Source organism: Mauremys reevesii, linkage group 6 (genome assembly GCF_016161935.1).
Source record: "Mauremys reevesii isolate NIE-2019 linkage group 6, ASM1616193v1, whole genome shotgun sequence".
Classification (NCBI taxonomy): Eukaryota; Metazoa; Chordata; order Testudines; family Geoemydidae; genus Mauremys; species Mauremys reevesii.
This window is the reverse complement of record NC_052628.1, coordinates 99392275-99415949: the sequence shown is the minus strand read 5'-3', so window position 1 is coordinate 99415949 and position 23675 is coordinate 99392275. Positions and strand designations below refer to the sequence as shown.

The following is a 23675-nucleotide window of genomic DNA, read 5'->3' as shown; positions in this document are numbered from 1 at the left end:
TTCAAATGTGCCTCAGTGGCTTAGGGCCCTATGGGTATGTCAACACTTAAACTGCTACAGCGGCACAGCTGCAGCTCTACCATTGAGCACTTAAGTGTAGACACTCACTACAGTGATGACTGGTGTTCTCCTGTCACTGTAGTTAATCCACATCCCTGGGAGGCAGTAGCTAGCTCAGCAGAAAAATTCTTCCATCAACCTAGCACTGTCTACACCAGAGGTTGGGTTGGCTTAACTACATCACTCAGGGGTGTGGATTTTTCACTCCCCTGAGTGATGTAGCTGGGTCGACTTTACTTTTTTAGTGTAGACCTGACCTTACTACAGTGAAAAGAAGGTTCTGTCTCTTAATTAATCCACCTCCCCAAGTGGCAGTAACTAGGTTAACAGAAGAATTTTTGTGTTGACCTACCATTGTCTATGCCAGTGGTCGGTCGGCTTAACTATGCCGCTCAGGGATGTGATTTTTCTATACTGAGAACCTACAAGGGCATAGCTCTGTCTCTCAGAGGTGTGAAAAATCCATGCCCCCGAGAGATGTAGGTATGCCAACCTAACCTCCGGTTCAGATAGCACTAGATTGATAGAAGAATTCTTTTAACAACCTAGCTACCACCTCTTGGGGAGGTGGATTACCTACACTGATGGGAGAACTCCTCCTGTCAGTATAGGTAATGTCTATACTGAAGTGCTATGGCTGCAGTGCAGCTGTGCTGCTGTAACCATTTAAGTGTATTTAGGGTATGCCTACACTACAATACAAAAAACTGGAATTTTTAAAACAACCCCATGGAACCATTTCTAGTGGCGCTGGGTTTTGTAAATATTAGGTCTGTCAATTAATCACAGTTAACTCAAGCAATAAACCCCCCAAAAAATCACAATTAAAAAAATTAATCCCGATTAATCGCAGTTTTAATTGCACTGTTAAACAATAGAATACCAATTGAAATTTATTAAATATATTGGATGTTTTTCTACATTTTCATATATACTGTATTGTATTCTATGTTGTAACTGAAATCAAAGTGTATATTTTTTATTACAAATATTTGAACTGTAAAAATGATAAAAGTATAGTATTTTTCAATTCACCTCATACAAGTACTGAAGTGCAATCTCTTTGTCCTGAAAGTGCAATTTACAAATGTAGATTTTTTTTGTTACATAACTGCACTCAAAACCAAAACAATGTAAAACTTCAGCGCCTACAAGTCCACTCAGTCCTACTTCTTGCTCAGCCAATCGCTAAGACAAACAAGTTTGTTTACATTTACAGGAGACAATGTTGCCCTCTTCTTATTTACAATGTCAACAGAAAGTGAGAACAGGCATTTGCATGGCACTTTTGTAGCTGGCATTGCAAGGTATTTACGTGCCAGATATGCTAAACATTCGTGTGCCCCTTCATGCTTCAGCCACCATTCCAGAAGACATGCTTCCATGCTGATGACAGTCGTTTAAAAAAAAAAAAAAAAGCATTAATTAAATTTGTGTCTGAATTCCTTGGGGGAGAATTGTCTGTTCTCAGCTCTGTTTTACCCGCATTCTGCCATATATTTCATGCTATAGCAGTCTCGACAAAATGCAAAGAAAGTAGCAATGTTAGATTTCTAAAGATAGCTAGAGCACTCGACCCAAGATTTAAGAATCTGAAGTACCTTCCAAAGTCTGATTGGGGTGTGGTGTGGAGCATGTTTTCAGAAGTCTTAAAAGAGCAACACTCTGATGTGGAAACTACAGATCCTGAACCATCAATAAAGAAAATCGACCTTCTGCTGGTAGTATCTGATTCAGATCATGAAAATGAACATGTATCAGTCGGCATTGCTTTGGACTGTTATCAAGCAGAACCCATCATCAGCATGGACGCATTTCCCCTGTAACGGTGGTTGAAGCATGAAGGGACATATGAATCTTTAGCACATCTGGCACATAAATACCTTGCAATGCTGGCTACAACAGTGCCATGAGAATGCCTGTTCTCACTTTCAGGTGACGTTGTAAACAAGAAGCGGGCAGCATTATCTCCTGTAAATGTAAACAAACTTGTTTGTACATAATTCTACATTTGTAAGTTCAACTTTCATGATAAAGAGATTGCACTACTGTACTTGTATTTTTCAGTTCACCTAATACTATTTATTTTGTTTTTTTACAGTGCAAATATTTGTAATAAAAAATAAATATAAGGTGAGCACTGTTCACTTTGTATTCTGTGTTGTAATTGAAATCAATATATTTGACAATGTAGAAAACATCCAAAAATATTTAAACAGTAGTTGAATACCATTTATTTAACTGTGTGATTAATCGCGATTCATTTTTTTAATCGCTCGACAGCCCTCGTAAATATATGTTTGGATAAAACCTAAAATGTGGGCCAAATTTGACCAATGCAGCAAAATTCTGAAACTAGCAGAACAATTATTAGGTGCTGTTCTAAAGTGTTTACTGTAGCTTGCCTTTTCTGCAGGCTGCTACATAGAGCTGCCAGAGAGCTGCCAAGAGGGGAGTTTTCAGAGACACCAGACTCTTTTAAAAAAAAAAACAAAAAAAACCTAAAGACATTGTTTTGTCTTGTTTTTAACTTTATTTTCTCACCACTTTATGCAGGCAACAAAATATGGAATACGTGGGCCAGGCTGTGACTCCTTTACTCCTACTGGTGACAGCCGTTACCCACACAAGTAGCTCTAGGGAAGTCACTGCCGGGAGTCACCACAGTCTGCCCATCCTTTGGCTAATAGTCAAAATGTAACCATAAGAGTAACCTATGGGCCAGGTCTGAGCTGCAGTCAAACTGCAGAGTGCAACTTGGGCCATGCTGTGTAGAGAGGGCTTAAAGGGCATCTGCACACCCATACTCCTACTTCTGCTGCTGTGTGCCTGGCTGTTCCTCATGCATGTTTTTTTAAAGCTCCTTTTCCCTAGATTTTAACAATAAGAGATGTAGTAGATTTGGTGGGAAATGCCCTCTTACTTGCCCATATATGAGAAAACATCAAGGACAATCTGCCTCATGCTGAAGAATAGCATCTTCTTGCTATGATGCCTTTTTTTGACTCTGGGGCAGGCTTTTTCTGCCCTGGTGCTTGCAAAGGTTCCCACAGCTAGAAAGGAAATAAATCACTTCTATTGTTCATAAATGAGCTATGTTCCTCTCTGGCTCTGCCTTCTGGGCCAATAGGCAGAGACACATTTTCTACTATGTTACCTCAAGGGGAGTGTCAGTCAATCCTTATCCATATTTCTAGGAGTGGGGGCTTTCTTTAAGACCTGTGCTTTAGATCAAAGTCTTTGCCTGCCCAAATGAGATCACTGGGAAGCAGTCTCACTGGAATATCATTCCGTGACCTATCCAAGTTTGGAGTTCAAAAAGTCAGCAAGCAGTTTTGCTTGCAATGGGGTGGTGTATTTTGACACAACAATTGCTGCTAACGCTTAGTGCTGAAGAGATGTCACAGAGAAGTATGGTGGCAAGTGATACGTCATGTGATAGCTGCTGCTGAAATGAGGTTGCCCAGTAATAAGGGGGAAAGAGGACAGATGTATTATCCGTGAGTAACATCATACCCATGAATGTTAGAAGTGAGCAAAACCTTTTTAAATGAATTGGGCAATGGACTCTCATCTCAAACTGTACCAGTGATGGCATGTTATGCGTTATGTGTATTTGGGGGACAGGAACTACACAAACTCATTTGCACATGCTTGTATTCCATGTGCAAGCAAGGAGCCTGGTCTTGTAAAATACTGGGCATCTCTGGGTACTGAACACATCAGTTCCCATTGAGTGAGGTGCCTCATTGTCCCCTGGCATTCAGTGAGGTCTAATGGTGCGTTGATGAATCTGAGAAGACACTTAGCACCTGGCAGAAAGCATCTCAGGGCAGCAGAGTTCATGCCTTCATTTATGAAGCAGAAGACATGGTAAAAGTTGCAGGTTTAGAACAGAGACAGAATTGCTCATTTCAGGCCCAAGATCATCATTTTCTTACATTAGAGAAGATGTCAGCTAGAAAGTCAGAGTCTCTCCTGAAATCCTTACTCTGGAAAAGCTACGTTTTGTTGGAGTCAGACTTTGCTTGGGCCCTTGTTGCCATTAAAAATATAATATGTGTAATTCCCCAATGACTGTGGTATAATGATACCGCCTCATCAAAGTATAGTAAAATACCATGGTTACAGCAGATACTTGGCATGGTGAATGCGGAATCATTAATGGCTCCTTTTTGTATACATGAGACATAATCTTTGCGTGAGGGCATTTGCCTTCAGGCGCACTGGAGTCCGAAGATGCATTGCAGATGAAAACAGTGATTAACTATCAGATGCAGAGATGACGGACAGTAGAAGGAGGAAGAATATATTTTGACCACTTTTTTAAAATAGCATGAGGTTACTTGGCATCTGTTTCTTCATTTAAATATTTCCTTGTAGATTAGCAGCTTGTTGTTGCATGGAAAATGGATATGAAAATATTTGATAAATCATTCCCCAAAGCATCAGTCCACAAGCTGCACGTGTTTTTTTAGATCAGCAGAAATACAATCTTCCTGATGTGTGGTGATTTTTGAAAATATAATGCACACCCGAGGATAAGTATATAGAAGGAGGGAGAAGCACAGCAGCATGCACTATATATAATCAAATAAATGTTTTGGACGGCATTTACAAGGCAGCCACAGGAAGAGATGCTGCAGTTTTTTGGAATGAAGCTCCAGCTCATGAATTTAGAGGGAGACTGGAAAATAGGTAACATTTAAAATAGCTGGGAACTGAAACAAAGGTAGTAAATCCATCTGCTCCACCCACTGCTTAAGAGCTCTGAGAAGAATTTAAGCATCATCTTTAAGAAGAGAGAAAATAGCAAACAAATGTTGGGTATTTTAATACCCCTGCTAATGATACCTACAATATATTCTGACACTGGTGTCTGCTGTGCCCATCAGTATATATTTTTAAGCACACATTTCCATGGAACCTACATGCAGGAAGAGCTCATCAAAAAAACAGATGGTATTTTATCAGGGAGGGAAAACAATCAGAATTTTTTGGGCAAAAATAAAGTCAATATTCTGAATTTTAAACATTTTAGCTCAAAAGCTGACCAAAATACAGGATGCAACATTTTTGTGAAAATTCTAGGCCTTTATTTTGTAGTTGTTCTGGTTGATATTTCAGTTAAAAATCTCATTGTAATATTTTATTTCAAAACCTTTTTTTACAACTGTACTTGCTTGTTCTCTAGCCAGCATTTCTGGTGCTTTCGCTTTGTTCTGTACTCAGCTGCCCTCAGATGTTCCCGTGCCACTCATAATGAAATCTATGGGAGCCACAGGAATGCCCCTGGGATGCAGTATGTTTAGCAATCATGCTGGAAATGATGGCCGTGGGACTGTGAAGATTGATGCAAAGTGGCTGTAATATGGCTGGTTTTCTCAAAGCCAGTCTGGAGTCTGTGGGTAAAGATCATAATGTTTTGGATTCAAATCTAGGAGAGCAACGCCTGTCTTGAAGAGCCTTCACAGACCATCACCCAAAGTGGGTATCTGAGAGCATGAGGAGAGGATGGACCAGGGAACTGAATTAGAATCTTCTGACAAGGCTAGTGCCACAGTCAGTGGTCCATGACTTGTCCAAGGTCACGCAGGCAGAGTTTCTGCCTCCATTTTCCTTCTGTAATATGGTAATAATAATTGGAGATATACCAATCTCCTAGAACTGGAAGGGACCTTGAAAGGTCATCGAGTCCAGCCCCCTGCCTTCACTAGCAGGACCAATTTTTGCCCCAGATCCCTAAGTGGCCCCCTCAAGGATTGAACTCACAACCCTGGGTTTAGCAGGCCAATGCTCAAACCACTGAGCTATCCCTCCCCCTGGGGCAGTAGTACTTCCCTACCTCACAGGGGTGCTCTAAGGATAAATACATCCAAAAGATGTGAGGTGCCCAGATACTCTGGAGTCATATAACTATGAGCTCTAGAATGTGTGGATATCACAATACAGCAGCTCTTTCAATGGAAACCTGACCATCACCGCAGCAGGAAGCACTGGACTCGTTATGGGGGGGTCCAAACTATGACATGCCTGTTGAGTGTGGCATGCTTAAAAAATAGCAAAATTCCTGTATGTAGGGGATACTGAACAACAACAGTAAAGTTAGATGGTGAAGTGTGCTTTTTATGACCAGAAAAGTACAATCGACTGTAAAAAGGAAATCCTGCTGTTCCATATGTATTGTGCTCTCCCTCGGTGACTTCCATATCAAATTTGCTCAGTTCACAAGTCAGAGCAAGATTTTCCTAACTGGCAGCACTGGGAGCATAGTCTTGGAAAGCAATCTCCTTTCGACTTTTATACCTTATTCCCAATGACTGGAGAGTCAGAACTTAGCTGCCAATTTGACCCTTGATTCAGGAGACAGAAGAGTTAGACTACAATTTCCTGTTCTTCAAATAAACAGGCTCTTTGGTGGTGATGCTAGTTTAAAAAACCACCACCACCCAGTTTACATTCGTAGAGAAAGTGGAATTCACTTGAAAGATACAAATGGCTCAGTTCTGCCATACAACAGTATCTCACATGGATTTTCCATTGGAGTCATTCTCTCCCATGCTCTGATGATGTGGCAGGAGAATAGAGCCCATAAAGAGCAGATATCACAGGTACAGTAGCCAGGTGTCATTTTGTTAGTTGTTTTTTTGGCTCTAGCTATTGTTTATAGCCACATTCTCTATACACAGTATGATTAAACAACTAATTATAAATCTGCAAAAATTGAGATCTGGATTTTGCAGAACTCAAAGTTCAGAGTTCAAATCCAGAGGCTTGGCTCAGGGCTATTGTTAGTATTTTCATCTCTGGAGACTTGGGAGTATAGCTGGATTAGGTGATGAATAGAAGGAGTTTGTTCATCTCATTTGGATGTAGTGGGGTGTTTTATGGTGAGTACAGTCCAGTGTGATTGGCTGGCTGACCAGGAGAGGCCAACATTGATGTATCAACACTTTCTTGGACTCAGAACATTACAGTCTCACAAAATTCACCTTCTTAACATGGAATATCAATATTTGTTAAAAATCAGTGTGAAACGAACCAAAATAATATACTCTTGAATATAATCAGCTGTAAATATGAGTCCAATGTGAAGCTCTATAATATATGCAAAAATGATTAATTCATCCACTTGAAACATCAGAATTTTTCCTAAATACCTTCCTGTCCTGTTCTCTCCCCCATCACTCCCCAGTTCTCTCATGTAAATCTTCCTAGGCTTGGCAATTAGTGTTATGATTTAAAAGTTATTGATAGAAATACAGAATAATTTACACTGTGCACAAGGAAACAGAATAGGGAAAAACTCACATAATTATGATAAATCTGGTGTTTCAGCTCCTTGTGGAATAGAATCATAGAATTATAGGACTGGAAGGGACCATGAGGGTCATCTAGTCCAGTCCCCTGCACTCATGGCAGGACTAAGTAGTATCTAAACCAAGGAGGGAAAAACAGAAATTGCATATTAGGGGTGAGATAAATTCAGGAATATCCAAGGGGCTGTTTTTCAGAACATTGTAGAGGGTTTCATTATTATAAGAAGTTGGACTTCAGTGTGTTTTGAAAGCATGAATTCATTTTAAATAATGTTACTTGAGCAATTTTAGATTGCATAATGATAACATTTCCATTCATATTGATTTTTAAATATAAATCATAAATCAAATCACATGTAAGTTGTATATTTGTGAAGATCAAAGTTAAATACAAATAGAAGTTCACTGGATATATATTACTTCATAGGAACCATATCATTCATTCACCAATATGATGCTATCACTCTAATTTCATACTAAGCATTGGTATAAAGTAGGGCTGTCGATTAATCGCAGTTAACTCAAAAAAATTAATCTTACTAAAAAAATTAATTGTGATTAATCACAGTTTTAATTGCACTGTTAAACAATAGATTATCAATTGAAATTTATTTAATATTTGTGGATGTTTTTCTACATTTTCAAATATATGGATTTCAGTTACAGCCCTAAATAGTTCCTATTGCTAGTAATTGGATTTTCCAATAATATCTGTCTAACGTGGTCTAAATAAATCAAAATAAATGGTGGTGGTTATATTCTTCTGTAACACACATGGCTTAGTTCCTGCAGATTTGACCAAATTAAACCAGGGACAGAGTTAGGTGGAAGACGCATTCATATAGCGAGGTTTGGACAGATTCTGATAAAATAAGACCTGAGCAGAATGTATGTGTCCAAACCTTAAAATTAACCTTCTCAAAGGTTCAAAGAGAAGAAAATAAAAGTTCAGTTACCCTTTTTTATTTTGTTTTTTATTTTCATTCATCTCTTCAGTTCTTGGCTCTTGCTGGGTCCAAAAGTGAAAGGGACAAAATGCCCTAAGAAAGACTGTTGTCTCGGTGTGTCCAGCTTCATTGGAAGCAGGAAACACGAGTAATCTCTCATGAATTCTTGCTCCTGTGAGATTTCCAGCACAGTTTTGCAGACTGAAGAGATTCAGGTAAACATTCAAACTTTTTGAGTTAAACCCCTAAAAAAAGTCCTTTTCTTCCCTGCAAAATGTCATTCATTGCCTGATGTTTCTTTGGTGTGCATTCACTCGTGATCAAATTAGCAGACAACACCAAAGCTGAAAAATGTTGCAAAGTATAGTCAATATTGGAGAACAGACCCAAAGCCATGGTCTACTTTACAGTGTTAGGGCAACGTAAGGCAGCTTAGATTGACCTATGTTTCTACACCAAAATTTCACTCCCCCTAATGTAACTCACCCACTACACCAACTTAATAATTCCACCTCCACTAGAGGCAGAGAGTTGATGTCGATGTAGTTAGGTCAATGCAGTGTGTGTGTGTAGACACTGTGTTGCTTACATCAAGTGTAGTTGACATTTAGAAGCTGTCCCACAATACTCCACACTGACAATTTAATTGATGCAAGCATTTGACCAGCCACCCCTCTGTCTAGACACACCCTCTAGAAGTGTACGCATCACATATAAGTGGGTTTATTTTAATCTTGGCTCTATCTGTCTATCCAACCAGCCAGTTGTGTATTCTACTGTGCTTTCCACTGTAGTATCTGATTCTTATGGAGTATCCTTTATACTCTTCTAATATTAGAGATAATCAGAAAATGGGGGAAGGGGATTCTGCTTACAATTTTGACTTTTCATCAAAACGGAAACCCAAACGCCAACGTTTTTCCAGTTTTTAGCATCCGAAACACAAGAATATTTGCCCCAAAACTGCCAGACACCAAAAATGTGGCCAAAAACTGCCCAGAAACCAAAACAATTCTGTTTCCTGATGAAATTTCAGGTTTTTGACCTGGCCAAAATATAGGAAATTCTTAGGGAAAGCTGCAAAGAATCCTGTGGCACCTTATAGACTAACAGACGTTTTGCAGCATGAGCTTTCGTGGGTGAATACCCACTTCTTCAGATGCAAGAAGTTAGTCTATAAGGTGCCACATGATTCTTTGCTGCTTCTACAGAACCAGACTAACACGGCTACCCCTCTGATACTTAGGGAAAGCTGGCATTTTCCACTCAAAAATCATCTATTCCGTTGAAAACCCAGTTTTCCATTGGGAAGAAGATTCAAGGGGAAATATTTGATCAAATGTATCTAAGTACTGTTTTGTCTTCATGTAAAAACCACTGCTGTTTCTATAGTCAAGGTCTGGGATTAGGGCTGGGAGAGGCAAGGAAGTGGTCCAGAAGAAGATCTCCATTTTTAAGAACCGGTCAAGAGTGAAGCAACTTGGGAACCCCCTTTCTACACTAATGGTTCAACATGCTGCCGTATTAAATAATGTTACTAGTGTCTGAGGCCATTTCTGATTAATATCATGAATGAGGGTTGCAACCCACGAGCTCATGGCTGTAAGCCCATCCAGACTAGCTGGGCCAGATTCTGCTCTCACGCGCACTGATGTAAACCAGGTATAGCTCCACTAAACTCAGTGGAATTACTCTAGTGTAAAGGTGGTGGGAGATCACAGTGTAACCCTGTGTATCACAGTCTGGTCATCTGTCATTCTTTTGGCTCCTACTACAACAGTCAAAAGATCTTTCAGCCGTGTTGAGGTTCTTGTGCACGCCCTAAGCATTGCTGTAGGATAAGCAGAAGAGAACTTCCAGATGGCCTTTCCAATACTGGAGGGTTTCTGAGCTGTGGTCTCTAGGACTCCTCTGCTACAGGCATTAAAAAGCCATACGCTATCCTGGGTTGGTTGCCAAAGCCTGCCAATCACTGCCAGAACACCTCGTTAGCCAGACAGAAATTACACTGCAGCTTCGTTAGAAACACACAGCAATAGCTTTCCTGTGCTCACCACCACCACCTCCTCTCTTCCTTGCTTCTGATTTTCCTTGCTTCATTGGGAAGTTTCTGGGCTGCCGGAAACTCAGGACTCAGCAGGCTTATATCAGCTTAATAAATACAGAAAGGTCTTCATGCTTCCATAGCAGCCCTGACCTTGGTAATCCACTCTGGTGTTCATATTGAGCAGCCATTCCTTCCTGTGACTTGTTGTTGAACTCCACACGGTGCAGTGGCGCCTCTCAGGATACCTGCTGTGAATATCAACCATCCTTCATCTCATGTATAAATATATGGCTATCCTGTGGCTGTTGTGGTGGTGGAGCAGAGATGAACTACAGCATATTCTTTTTCAATCTGTGTCACTCCATGAACAGACACATCAAAGTGAGTTAAGGATGGAGTTTCAGCCTTCAGTTTCCATCCTCTCAGACTTCAGCTTCCATTTTTCATAACTGTTAGGTGGCTTCAGCCTGACTCTTAATGATATTGTAAAGTTGTATCTCGGTGTATAAGTTTCTCCTTTTCAGAATTATTTTACAAAGCACCTTATTTCCCCCAACAGTTTGAAACCCCTTTGACCTCTTAAAGTGACCACCATGTGGTTAGGTATTTGGGAATATTTTTAGCAATATCTATGGGGCAGGGAACATATCTGTATCTGTTTGTAAAATATTGTATAAATTTACAGCACTACATACATGATATCTAAGAAAAATAATGTGTGGTATTATATAACCAAGATATATAGTCAAGCTGGAAAGGCATATCGAGGTGGGTCCCACAGGGATAATTTCTGGGTCCGGTTCTGTTCAATATCTTCATCAGTGATTTAGATAATGGCATAAAGAGTACACTTGTAAAGTTTGTGGATGATACCAAGCTTGGAGGGGTTGCAAGTGCTTTGGAGGATAGGATTAAAATTCAAAATGATATGGACAAACTGAAGAGATGGTCTGAAGAAAATAGGGTGAAATTCAATAAGGACAAATGCAAAGTACTCCACTTAAGAAGGAACGATCAGTTGCGCAGATACAAAATGGGAAATGACTCCCAATGGAGTACTGCAGAAAGGGAACTGGGGGGTCATAGTGGACCACAAGCTAAATATGAGTTAAAAAAATGCAAACATCATTCTGGTATGTATTAGCAAGAGTGTTGTAACCAAGACATGAGAAGTAATTCTTCTGATCTACTCTGCACTGATTAGGCCTCAGCTGGAATATTGTGTCAAATTCTGGGCGCCACATTTTAGGAAAGATGTGGACAAATTGGAAAAAGTCCAGAAAAGATCAATAAAAATGATTAAAGGTCTAGAAAACATGACCTATAACGGAATATTGAAAAAATTGGGTTTGTTCAGTCTGGAGAACAGAAGACTGAGGGGTGACATGATGATAGTTTTCAAATACATAAAAGGTTGTTACAAGGAGGAGGGAGAAAAATTGTTCTCCTTTACCTCTGAGGATAAGATATGAAGCAATAGGCTTAAATTGCAGCAAGGGATATTTAGGTTGAACATTTGGAAAAACTTCCTAACTGTCAGGGTGGTTAAGCAATGGAAAAAATTGCCTAGGAATCTAGAATCTAGAAATCTGCATCATTGGAGATTTTTAATAGCATATTAGACAAACACCTATCAGGGGTAGTCTAGCTAATCCTGCCATGAGTGCAGGGGACTGGACTAGATGACCTCTCAAGGTCTCCTCCAGTCCTATGATTCTATGATAAGTGTTTGTGGACTGTTTAAAAGCCATGTCATTTACTTAATACCATAGATTTTAACTGCTCCTTTGGTTCCATAAAAGCTTTTATTTAAAATATCAGGGTTTTTACTGTTGTCATCAGCTGTATTGGTATATATTAAGAAATGCTAAATACCCAGCTTTACTCTGCTAAGACTAATTCATGCTAATTCTGCCTGATTTTAATTTGTCATACAGTTTGGGAAAAATAATATTTTCATTTACACAGCTCCTTCCTTTTGAGGATCTCAGTGTATGTTATAAATATTAACAAAGCCTCACAATATTCCTTTGGAGGTTTTATTTTATCTATTTTATGGAGACAGGGAGAGGTTTAGGCTGTGTCTACACTTAAAATGCTACAGCAGCACAGCTGCAGCTGCACCACTGTAGCTCTTCAGCATAGACACTTACTAGAGCGAGAGGAGGGGTTCTGTAGTAAACCCAAGAATACTTCCATCAACCTAGTGCAGTCTACACAGGGACTTAGGTTGGCTTAATTACCTTGCTAAGGGGTAGGGTGACCAGATGTCCCGTTTTTAAAGGGACTCTCCCGTATTTAAGCCCTCCTGCAGGTGTCCTGACTTTTCTTAAAAACAGGCTAATTGTCACATATTTTCTGTTCCTCCTCCCCTCCCCTCCCCCCCCCCAATCAGTACTGGCAGGTCCTGATGCTGGACTGATCCCTGCTCGCCTGCCACTCACCCACCAGCTGTGAGCGGGGGGGTCCAGTGACTGACGTTGGGAGACGGGTGTGCAAGGCTGGTGTCAGGGCAAAGATGCAACATGCAGGGCCAACTGCTCCCCCTGCTGGTCCATCAGTGCAGCCCCACTGCGTGCCAGCTCTCGACCAGCAAGGCCCCATCCCTTGTCCCATTTCCGGCCAGCACTGGCTGCGAGCTGCGGTGGTTGGTGTGTATGGGCAGGCGCCAGGCAGGGGCTGGCTACGTGTCGCCTCTGTTGCCCATCCATCGGACGTTTACATGCTCCCCTTCTTGCTGTTCTCTCCCTGCTTTGCCCCTTCATGCCACCATCCTCGCTGCTCCTCCATATCTCCCCCATCGGTGCACGTCCCCCTCTCAGCACTGTGCAGAGAACCAGCCACTGTAAGATCTATGGATGAAAACCACTACATAAAGGCGGTTTGTCATTATTAGCCCCAAACTGAAACACAAAATCCAGAGAGGCCCCTTCTCCCACATCCGGTCCGTATCTCAACTCTGTACTTTGGACCAATCTCATAACCATTAGAAAGATCTGTTGGGCACTTGTATTAAGTTGAGAAGAATCCCAAAGAACATTTTGTTAGTCAGACACAGGATCTTAAGAACAATTTGTAACTGTTTTGGAGGTTTAGTTTTTGTTTTTTAAAGAAAATTCCATTCATTTTTTTCAAATTGTAACGGGCTTCTAAAAGGAGCTCTGTATTCATATGCAGTAATAAACTGCACCCAATGAACAACTGCAGTGTGGCTGGGTTCATTTGTTTCTGTCCTTCAGGTGAAAAAGAGGAGTTATGTCTGTTCTGTGATTTGTTCCCTTAGTTTTAGCGCTGCTGGCTCCGATTTGTTCTTCAGTTACAGCCATGCAATGAGGCTGCACTAGTGTAACTGAGAACAGGATTTGGCCTGCAGTGTTAATTTATTCTTTCCTCTCATGCAGTCATTGGCATTGCTGTAGAACCTTGGTCTCCCGCCGGCCAAGCCCTTTTTGCTAACTTTGAAATATTAACTTTCCCTTTCTCCCCGGTGTCCCACCGCCCGCAAAAATGTATAATTTATATACGTTTTTGTTTGCAATTCCAAAAAAAAAAAAAAGAGGAAAAAATATCTCTCACATCTGTGAATCATACCCTGGCTTCAGATCAATTTAGAGTCACAGTGGACCTGGAAGAGGAGGCCTAAAAGCAATATTTTCTTTCACTGGTTAAGAAGGGCTGATAGAGAAGAGTCTTCTACTGCCAGAGCTCTCTGTAGTCAGGAAACATTGCCAGACGCTGCTTCCCCACCATAAGAGTCCCGCTGTACTAACACCCCTTAGTAACTGCACTGGCTAGAGATGAAGACAGTTTTTCACTCCCATACTGTTTATCCCATGCTTGGGGCAGGTGTTGAACACTGGAAGGATAAAACAGTCAACAATGACATGTTTGGGAGGAAATGGAAAATAGGTGTTGGTAATCTGTATTAAATGGTATTCATATTATTGCTGGGAGGAGAGGGGAACAGGGATGTTATGGGAATGTATTTATATTACCGTCTGATTTTTGCTAAATATGCCTAACATATTATCCCACAGTTTATGCATCTGTCCAAGTGAATACATGTAGGATATATCATCTGTGAAGGGTGATTGATGCTCATTCTGCATACACAAATGGGAAATATCCATTACATACAAACCTCATAGGTACAGGCAAGGTTTTTTCATTAGAAGTGGAAAATATTACTAATTATTCATTGGTAACACACATGGAAAGAATGGGGGGTTGATTTTTCCCCCTATTATTGGCTACTAGCTATTCCCGTAGCCTATTATTTTATAAGTAGATCTGGAAAAAGAAATATAGATGATGTAAATAAAATATACAGTGATGGGAAGAGCAGTAATTAATTTATTTGACAGAAAAATCTTCAAAAGAAACAAGAGCTCAGCTATGGATTGTAGTTTAATTTTAGTTCCCTTTGTATTTGCTTGTTATTGTGTTGATCTTTCTACTTTCCCCTTTTTAAACCATGGTAGTTGATTTTGCAGACACACAGTAAAACTGAATTACCTGCGTGTCTGTATGTTGATCTTTGAGAGACCTCTTTGTAATCACATTAAAAAACCGATATACAGCTTAGAATGTCATCTGTGGGGCCAGTGGCCCTGCCTATTAATAAGATTGCCCAACACTTTCCATTATAAGACCCTATTTTCAGTTTCTTATAACTTTGGTAAACTTTAAACATTTAGGCTAAAATTTCCAATGCTGGGTGTTTGCATCAGGCTAATATTTTTTTTCTTTTGGGTGGGGGGAGGTCAAGGTAAATGTCAGCCAAAATGGTTCAGCCAATTCCAAGAATGAGGTTGGGGGAGGGAAAGCATATTTTCTGCAATGTTAAAAAAAATTCTGGTGACCTTTGCTTTGAGATGCTCTAGCTCCCCCACGTTTGGAGCAAGGACCTGAAATTTGGCACGGGTGTGGCCTTTGTGTCAGGGACGAACCATGTGGATGTCAATATGATGGCACTGTTAAAAGAACATAAAGTCAAAGCACTCAAAAGTTAGGAAATACATTGACAGCCTTAATGCTGGCATTTCCTAGTTTTTGAGAGTTTGACTTTGCAAGTTGTGTGTGTGTGTGTGTGTGTTTATACTCACATCCCTGCACACAGACACGTCCCTGCACTTGTTATGGATGCTAATTCTTCCCCATTAAATCACAAATGGAAAGATGATCATGTGGCTTAAAGCACAGGACTAGGCATCAAACAATGTGGGTTCTATTTCTGCCTCTGCCAAAGACATGTTACTTAACTTCACCATGCCTCAGTTTCCTCATCACAAAAAGGGGAATAATACTGCCTTATTTTACAGGCGGGTTACAAGGCTTAACATGAATTATTCACTCAGGTTTGTATGGTGATTTAAAACTTCACATAAAAGACACTATGGAAATGCAAAGCATTACTGGCCATTTAAAAACTGTTTTTACCTATATAAGAAGGCACCCATTATAAACATCTCTTAGATCTTTAATTATTGAGAGGAAGAGGGAAAATCAGACAACTACTCCTCTTTTTCCTTTTATTGATTTCAAAACACCATGTTCTGCTTTAGGTAACTCGTGGATGATTTTATTCTCATTTTGCTGGCAGAAGGCTTATTATTTCTCTTCCCTGGTTTCTAGGTTGCCCAGTGGATGGTCATCCAACTCCAAACATCACTTGGTTTTATGCTGGTCAGCCCATCAGCATGAGACATAACATCCTGGCAGCTGGTCAGATTCTTCAGCTACTAAACATCAGTGATGGTTATCAAGGTGAATTCAGCTGCCTGGCTCAGAATGAAGCTGGCTCACTTATGCAAAAAACATCTCTGACAATCCGAGGTAAAATAATTCTATCCTGCTGCCTTTATAAGATCTTGGCATTGCCAGGATGGTGCTGTTAACTGGCTCATCATCATTCTGGATTCCTTCATTCTGAGGCCCCAAGAAATGGCAACCAAGGGATGTTTTGGTACCTTATCCACTAAGAGTGAATTTGTAGATATGTCCAATGATTCTGGGTATCTTGGTTTTTAGAGGTCTACGCTGAGATGCATTGGACCTGATTTTCAGGATTGTTGAGCACATACAGATCATTCTGATTTCAGCTGGACTTGTACATACTCAACATATCTGAAAGTCAGGCCTTAGGCGTTACAGGATGGGCCGCCAATATTAGAAGCCACCGATTTTAAAAACCTAATGACAGTGTTTCTCAACATTTTCAGGCTGAGGACCTTATCTGAAGTCCAAAAATTTTGTTACCATCTTATATTTGATATAACAATAAGAGTGAAATATGTATCAATGAGAAAAATGATCAAGCTACATAGAGTGTGTGTGTGTGTTTTTCCAAGAAATTTTGCAGAATACTTGACCTTGAAGAGTAAGGGTGTGCAGGAGTAGGGGAGAAAGAGTTTCTTTCCTTTAAATTGTAATAATATTTTCAACATCTCGTGATCTCCCATTCCCTGAATGCCTTTTATCACTCCTGTGGGGGGGTCGTGACCCACCAATTGAGAGAAACTGATCTGAGTCTTTTGTTATTAACACAGGTAATGAGTTTTTAATTGTAAATATGTGAATTTTGTTTTGGCAGCATCCCTTCTAGGTGCTAACAAAGAAAATTGCTTAATCTTACTAGTTGATCTTTTAATGCGTGGTTCGTATATTTCCTTTCCTCTTAAAAAGACTACTTTGGGGGTAGATATTTCCATTAAATTTAGGTTTTGATGTTAAAGTTTTACGGATAGGTTTTTCGAAGGATATCGTGAAATATTTTTGGTGCCCCATTAATTATGTCCCTTGAAAGCATTGCATTGGAGTTTCAGCCCCATGACACCAATAGCATCTAGAACTTTGTACAGTGCACCAAAATTACTGAGTGTTTTTCTTTTGAGATTCTTGCATCTAGGAGTTAATGATACTGCAAGTGCACAATTAAAATGAAGAATGTTGATTTCTTTTCTATATTTAGATACGTTTTCTTAGAATATTATTATTTAGCACATTATACTTGAAGAAAGTGAAGCTGCATCTTCAAAGTGCTTTACAATCATCCTCTAATTAATCTGTGTGGGTGAACTGTTTCATGCAGAAATTAGAAATAGGACCAAACCTAAACATGAAATTCAAATACCATAATTTGCTGGTGTCTGAAACCTGGATCCACATTTTCTGGTTTGAGCCTGTCTCCAAGTGACACTGGACCACATCAGCATCAGGTGCTGTAAATCTGTGTAACTCCACTGCCTTCAGTGGAACTCTGATGATTTACACTAGCTCAGGATGTGGCCCACTGAGAATTCTTTTTCCATTGTTAAGATGAATGTTTACTGCTGGGGGGATTCTACACCAAACAATTCAAAATTCTGCTCCAAAAATTTCAAAATTCTGTAAAATTCTGCGTATTTATTTGTCAAAATAATGCATCACTTCAGTTTCAATTGTTTTGGTAATTTATTTAAACTACAATACAGAAAAAAGTCACAACTACTATTCAGCATTTCCTAAACACATAAAAGTTAAGTTACAAACACTTGGTAACTAATACCCTTCATTCCAGTTATAATTCTGGATTGTAATTTAAATTACATTACAGAACACCAAACAGGAAAAAAAAAGTACATCATTTTAAATTGTTCAGACTTTCATACATGAAAGTCATACAGTTTTGCTAATCATTGTCCTGGACCTGCTGGGTACTTTTAGAAGTGCTTGGTTCTATTGTCCTGACATTTTATTGATTGCTTGGTAAATAGACTCATAGACTTTAAGGTCAGAAGGGACCATTATGATCATCTAGTCTGACCTCCTGCACAACACAGGCCACAGAATCTCACCCACCCACTCCTGTAACAAACCCCTAACCTATGTCTGAGTTATTGAAGTCCTCAAATTGTGGTTTGAAGACCTCAAGCTGCAGAGAATCCTCCAGCAAGTGACCCGTGCCCCATGCTGCAGAGGAAGGCGAATGTTTTATTTGCCCTCAAGGTCTTTTTTTTTTTTTTTTAATCCTGAGCTGTAAACTAACCCCATTGTGCCACTTTAACACAGGAAAAAAGTGAGAATGCCCATAGATCTTCCTGGCTGAGGATTCCCTTACTGTCATTTATAATACGGCTCATTTACATCACTCTGGCAATGTTGGGGCCTTAAAACTTTCACAGGTTTTATGCTCTTGGGGGAATTGACTGAGAATGGAAACAGTTAACTAACAATAGGAACATTAACAATGTTACTATGTAGGCAGGCTGCTAAGTTTCTGCCTCAGAGAATGAGATCAATTAACCATCAACAGCAACTTTAACGTTACTACACAGGCGGGCTGCTACATTTCTGCCTCTTCCATGCCTCATGCATAATAAAAAACCCTACTCTTCCACGCCAGTGAGCTGCAGTAGCAAGCAAGAGGGACAGAGTCTCTCACTGTCCCTTGTTGGCAAGCACGTACGCCCAGCCACCCCCGCCCTGACGATGATCAACCACGCAGGCATGCACGCCCAAACCCCCTCCCCCATCTCTGAGACTGCTCCAGGCACACTGGAACAGTAGCGCACCCTGGGCTGCCAGGGAAGAGGCGCGTGTCCCCTGGCAGATTTATTTTTGTGTTTTTCTGCTTGGGGGGCACAGAAAAATGTGGTCCATATGAAGTTTTCACCCCCAAAGGGGCACAGAATTCTGTCAGGAGTACATCTAGTGTGTGGATTGCTGCCTTTCTGCAAAGAAATGGAAAGATTGATTTACAGCATGGATTAATAATATGATTATTTCCTACCTAGTATGGGAAAGTCTTATTGAATTTAACAGGATTACTTTAAAGGGCGTCTATAGAAATTTTTTAGAGTTCTACAGAAATTCTTCTAAAAAACAATAGAATTTAATATACATTGAAATAATTTCTATACTATTGTAAGTGTCGTATACTCTTCTGAATCAGAGATGTTTTCCTTTAAATTCCTCAGGATGAATTTTTAAAAAGCTGTAGAAAGGTTTTTATTTTCTGTTAAATTCTGCAGGACTTTTCCATAAGGGATAGGTATCATGTGGCACTGATACAATAGTCCCCAGGCCCTGTTTCCCCAGTGTGGTATGTGTATATCTTAGGTATTTATATGGCCCCCCATTACCACAATATCTGAGCACCTAACAAAGTGGAATGAATTCATAGAATCATAGACTTTAAGGTCAGAAGAGACCATTATGATCAGAATTTATCCTCACACCACCCCATTGACTGGGAAGGGCTGCTATTCCCATTTTAAAGACTGGGAACTCAGACATAGAGAGACTTGGAGACTTGTCCAAAGTCACACAGACAGAGAATTAAATTAGTCTTCTGAGTTGCAGGCTTCCACCTTAACTACTGGACCATCCACTAGCCAGCACTGAAGTCACATATCACTTAGTTGCCATGCCTTACCATGATGAGTTCCAAAACATAGAATTTGCCATATCAGAGACGATTTATCGTCGGTCTAAGGCTTGTATCCCACCTCTGTTTGTGCTCAGTGCCTGATGATTCTTATACATAGTTCACCTATTTTAAGCATTTCTGTAGGAGTCACTATTATCTTACATCAGAGGAGTATCTGTGTTAGTCTGCATCCACAAAAACAGTGAGGAGTCCAGTGGCACCTTAAAGACTAACAGATTTATTTGGGCATAAGCTTTCCTGGGTAAAAAACCCACTTTGCATTTGAAGAACCATTTCAGATTTGGGGACTGGGGATGCATCTGAAGAAGCTTATGTCCAAATAAATCTGTTAGTCTTTAAGGTGCTACTGGACTCCTCGTTGTTTTTAGCTTACAAAACATCTCCAAAATGACAGGAGCACCGTGGCATCAATCACTGATATTTTACCACTAATTGGCTTTTCTGATTGATTTTTAAATGTTAATTTGGGTGTTTTGTGCTTGTGGCAGAATATTGGTGGTCAGCAGACAGACTGATGGCGTGTTCGGCCTCCTGTGGTAACAAAGGAGTGCAGCAACCCCAGCTGAGGTGCTTACTGGACAGGACTGAGGTCAACTCATCCCACTGCATAGAGAAACCCAAGCCAGTGCTACAGCCCGTTGCTTGTAACAGAAGAGACTGCCCTTCAAGGTTTGTCTTTGCGCTGTAGTATATTGCATATGCTTTTACGAAGCTTTCAATAATACTCTGCCCTCGACAACGTGTTATCTTTGCTTTTCTAATGTCTGTGCAGGAAACAATTGTATCTGAGAGTAAATTTACTGAAGCTTAATCCAGAAAAATTAGAGGCCATGGTGGTGGATTGGGGAAAACATTCACAGTACATGGCAGAGATTATGTCTACTCCTTCTGTTAAAGGGGTTTGTCATCTTTTTATTAGCAAAGTTCACAACCTAATGGTCTTTTGGACCCTTCCCAGGAAGGATCAGTATCCAAGAATGCTGTTCGTTATAGGTGGCTGGCCAGGGGACTGAATTTTCCTCTTTGACTCATTAATTAACCATACCTTTGTCAACTCCAGACTAAAGATATGCTGTTTGGGGGCGTGACCGTGCCCTTCTATTTGTTTGTACAGTACCCAGGAAAGAGAGTCTTGATCCTGATTGGAGCCTTTGCTTACTATCATAATATATATGTATTTTGTCCCTCTGCCAACCCAGTAGCAGATTTCAGGGCTCTGCAAGTCAGTTTCCCATTGGAGGGGAAATCAGTGATGTGTAGTCTGTTTATTTTCTTTCTTTTGGTCTACACTGCAAAGTTATATAGGCATATCTGTGTCGGGCAGGAGTGTGAAAAATCACACCCGACTGACATATTTATGCTGATGAATCCCAACCCCCCACCCACACCCAGTGTAGATGGAAGTGTGCTTCTGCCAGTGTTCCTAATGTCATTCAGAGAGGTGGTGTTCCTGCATCCTCCTGTCAAGTTGACTATGCCAACATAACTATGCCAGGATAATCCCCATAGTGTACACATAGCCTTAGCATGGCTGGTTTTGTATACTCTATATACACCAGCCCCTAAACAGAGGTGATCACAAACAGCATGCAAGCAAACCCATGTTTCAGAGATTCAGCCCCAGCACCAATGTTCAGTTCCCAAGAAGCCACTCTGCCCCAAGAATTGATTTTAGATAGAGAGATAAAGAGAGTAAATTCTCCAGCTGCCTACAACAGGTCCCGCAAATGAAACTGCATCCCAAAACTAACAATATACAGTTTATTCAATGACTGTACGTTGCTTGTGTAACCACACCAACTAGTGACTCCCCTGAGAATGGTATCAGTATTAATATTATGTTATGTGATGGGACATTTGTAACAAATCAAAAATAAACAAATCAAAATTAGAGATTGGCCAAAACTTCAAATTTCAGGTTAAAATCCAGAGTGACTCCAGTAACATCACCAGCATGACTCTGGTTTTTCATTCATATATTTGAGATCAGAATCTGGCCACAATTTCTGACACCAGCGGAGGAGCTGAGAATCAGAAAGTATCCTGATGAGCAGAGAGCAGCCAGCCAGCTTTCCAGCCATTTGCTTGGGGAGGCGGCCTAGCTCCCATTTCATTACCTTTCTATGTGTTCCTGCACCTCTATTTAGGCAGATATTTTCTGGATTGCCAGCTGAGTCATAAGGAGCAGCTGAAACCACGAGAGACTTGATGAAATATGAAACGCACTCATTAATATCAGCAGTTTGACTTGCTGATGGGAATATTTCCACAGGAATGATTTATGTCCTTTATCCCCTTCCTGAGCTGTAATGCAGCCCACGCTTCTCTTCCCAGCTCCCGAGAAAGCTGCTGAAGTGTATGTTTGGAAATAAAAGTTGATTGAAATGCAGAGCTGAGCTTTACAAAGGGCAGAGAAGCTGCAGAATCAACCTTGCCAAACTCTATGATACGCAGAGGAGAAGTATTTTTTGTCCTTGCCAAGAACTCTCTTTATTTTATTGTTTCTGTAACAGTGGGAATCAGTCAGCAGAGCGTTAATGAAAATATAATGGATGCCTTTACTTGAATATCAGAGCTCCAAGGGACTGCAAAGCACCTACTGCCTGTTTTGTAAAGTAATCATAAATATGGTGCTGCTAGTTGGGGAGATGCTGGGCTTTCCCTCCGCCACCCAGAACACATAAATCCTGCAAAGTAGCCTGAAGCCTAGTTCTGCAGAGCTCCTGACTTGACCAGAAATCTCCCCCCTGGAACTAATGATCACTTCCCTCCAGGGGTGAAAGTGAGCTGGTACGGGCCGGTACTGTATACCGGTAAGAACCCGCACTGGCCCATACCCAGCCTGTCGGCAGCCCTGCCAGTAGGGTCTGTACAGGCAGGGCCGCCAACGCAGGGGATGGGCAGTGACATTAAAACGCTGCCGCGGCAGTGCTTTAAGGATGGTCCTTTGCTGCAGTGGCGCTTTAAGGATCCTGCACCCCCCACCCACAGCAAAGGGCCCTGCAGCGCTTTAATGTCCCTGCTCCATTCCCCCCCTCCCCCGCCACAGCCTCCGGAGCCCCAGGCCCTTTAAATCAACACGGGAGCCCTGGGCGGCGCAGGCCAGATGCCTGAAAAGGCTGGTTGGGGGATGCTGACCCCCCCAGCCCCACCCCTTCTGCCCGAGGCCCCGCCCCTTCTGGGGGCTGGAGCCACCATGCCTCCTCCCCCCTAGCCAGTACCAGTAAGTGGCCTAACTTATTTTCACCCTTGCTTCCCTCCCTCCTTTCCTCCAAACTCTCTCCAAAAACCATCTGGGTAAATATCGCACCACTGCATTGGGAAACAACTCTCTTTGCCTCTTTGGCACATGGGCCCAGCTCTTGCAGTGTTCAGCATCACCCTTATCCGCAATGTGCATGCCTGAACGTGGCCCATGATTCATGACCACCAAGGGACTCGCTTCTTTCACGCATTCCACAGAGCAGTTTTAACAGCCAGTAATAAGCTGCAGACTAGCTGAGCAGGAGGGCCTGGCTATTTCACATTAGCCAGGGATTGGAGGAAGGTTGCTGATCTCTGAACAACCAGCTAAATCTGTTACCCAGTTAGTAGTAGGTGGTAGACCAGTATAATAATAATAATAGTAATATATTTATTTATTTATTTATTTTATTAAATGTTATTTTGTTAATTTGTTTTAGTGTTTTTAAAACGTCAATACATATAGGACCAGATCCTCTATTTCATCCATGCAGCTCAGGGAAAATGGTACAACGCCCTTTGTGCTTCCCCAATCCCAGCCTGGCTGTGTACCAGCCCATTCCCTCACAGTAAGAGCAGCCTAGAAGCTGCTGGAAGTTATCCAGGGAACCAGTGGCCCCAAGGAGCCA

The 23675-nt window shown here is 41.0% G+C and overlaps 1 protein-coding gene and 1 long non-coding RNA gene across 7 annotated transcripts in view; one reads left to right on the top strand and one right to left on the bottom strand.

Moving 5' to 3' along the window:
* The window catches only part of LOC120408090, a 41627-nt gene extending 23995 nt beyond the window's left edge, over positions 1 to 17632 (bottom strand). Inside the window, exons 1-3 of one of the 2 annotated variants that reach the window (XR_005600412.1) lie at positions 17506 to 17632; positions 7372 to 7495; positions 5160 to 5462 (exon numbers count right to left, since the gene is read on the bottom strand). This is a non-coding gene — a long non-coding RNA (uncharacterized LOC120408090). Of the gene's footprint in view, positions 1 to 5159; positions 5463 to 7371; positions 7496 to 17505 lie in introns of those variants that run through there. The other variant, XR_005600413.1, reaches the window with a different exon arrangement.
* ADAMTSL1 (ADAMTS like 1) overlaps positions 1 to 23675 on the top strand; it is a 649946-nt gene that overhangs the window by 614052 nt on the left and 12219 nt on the right. For all 5 annotated transcript variants that reach the window (XM_039544630.1, XM_039544629.1, XM_039544631.1 and 2 more), the window contains 2 exons: positions 16008 to 16208; positions 20292 to 20472. In XM_039544630.1, coding sequence (XP_039400564.1) covers positions 16008 to 16208; positions 20292 to 20472 — 382 coding nt within the window. The remainder of the gene's footprint in view (positions 1 to 16007; positions 16209 to 20291; positions 20473 to 23675) is intronic.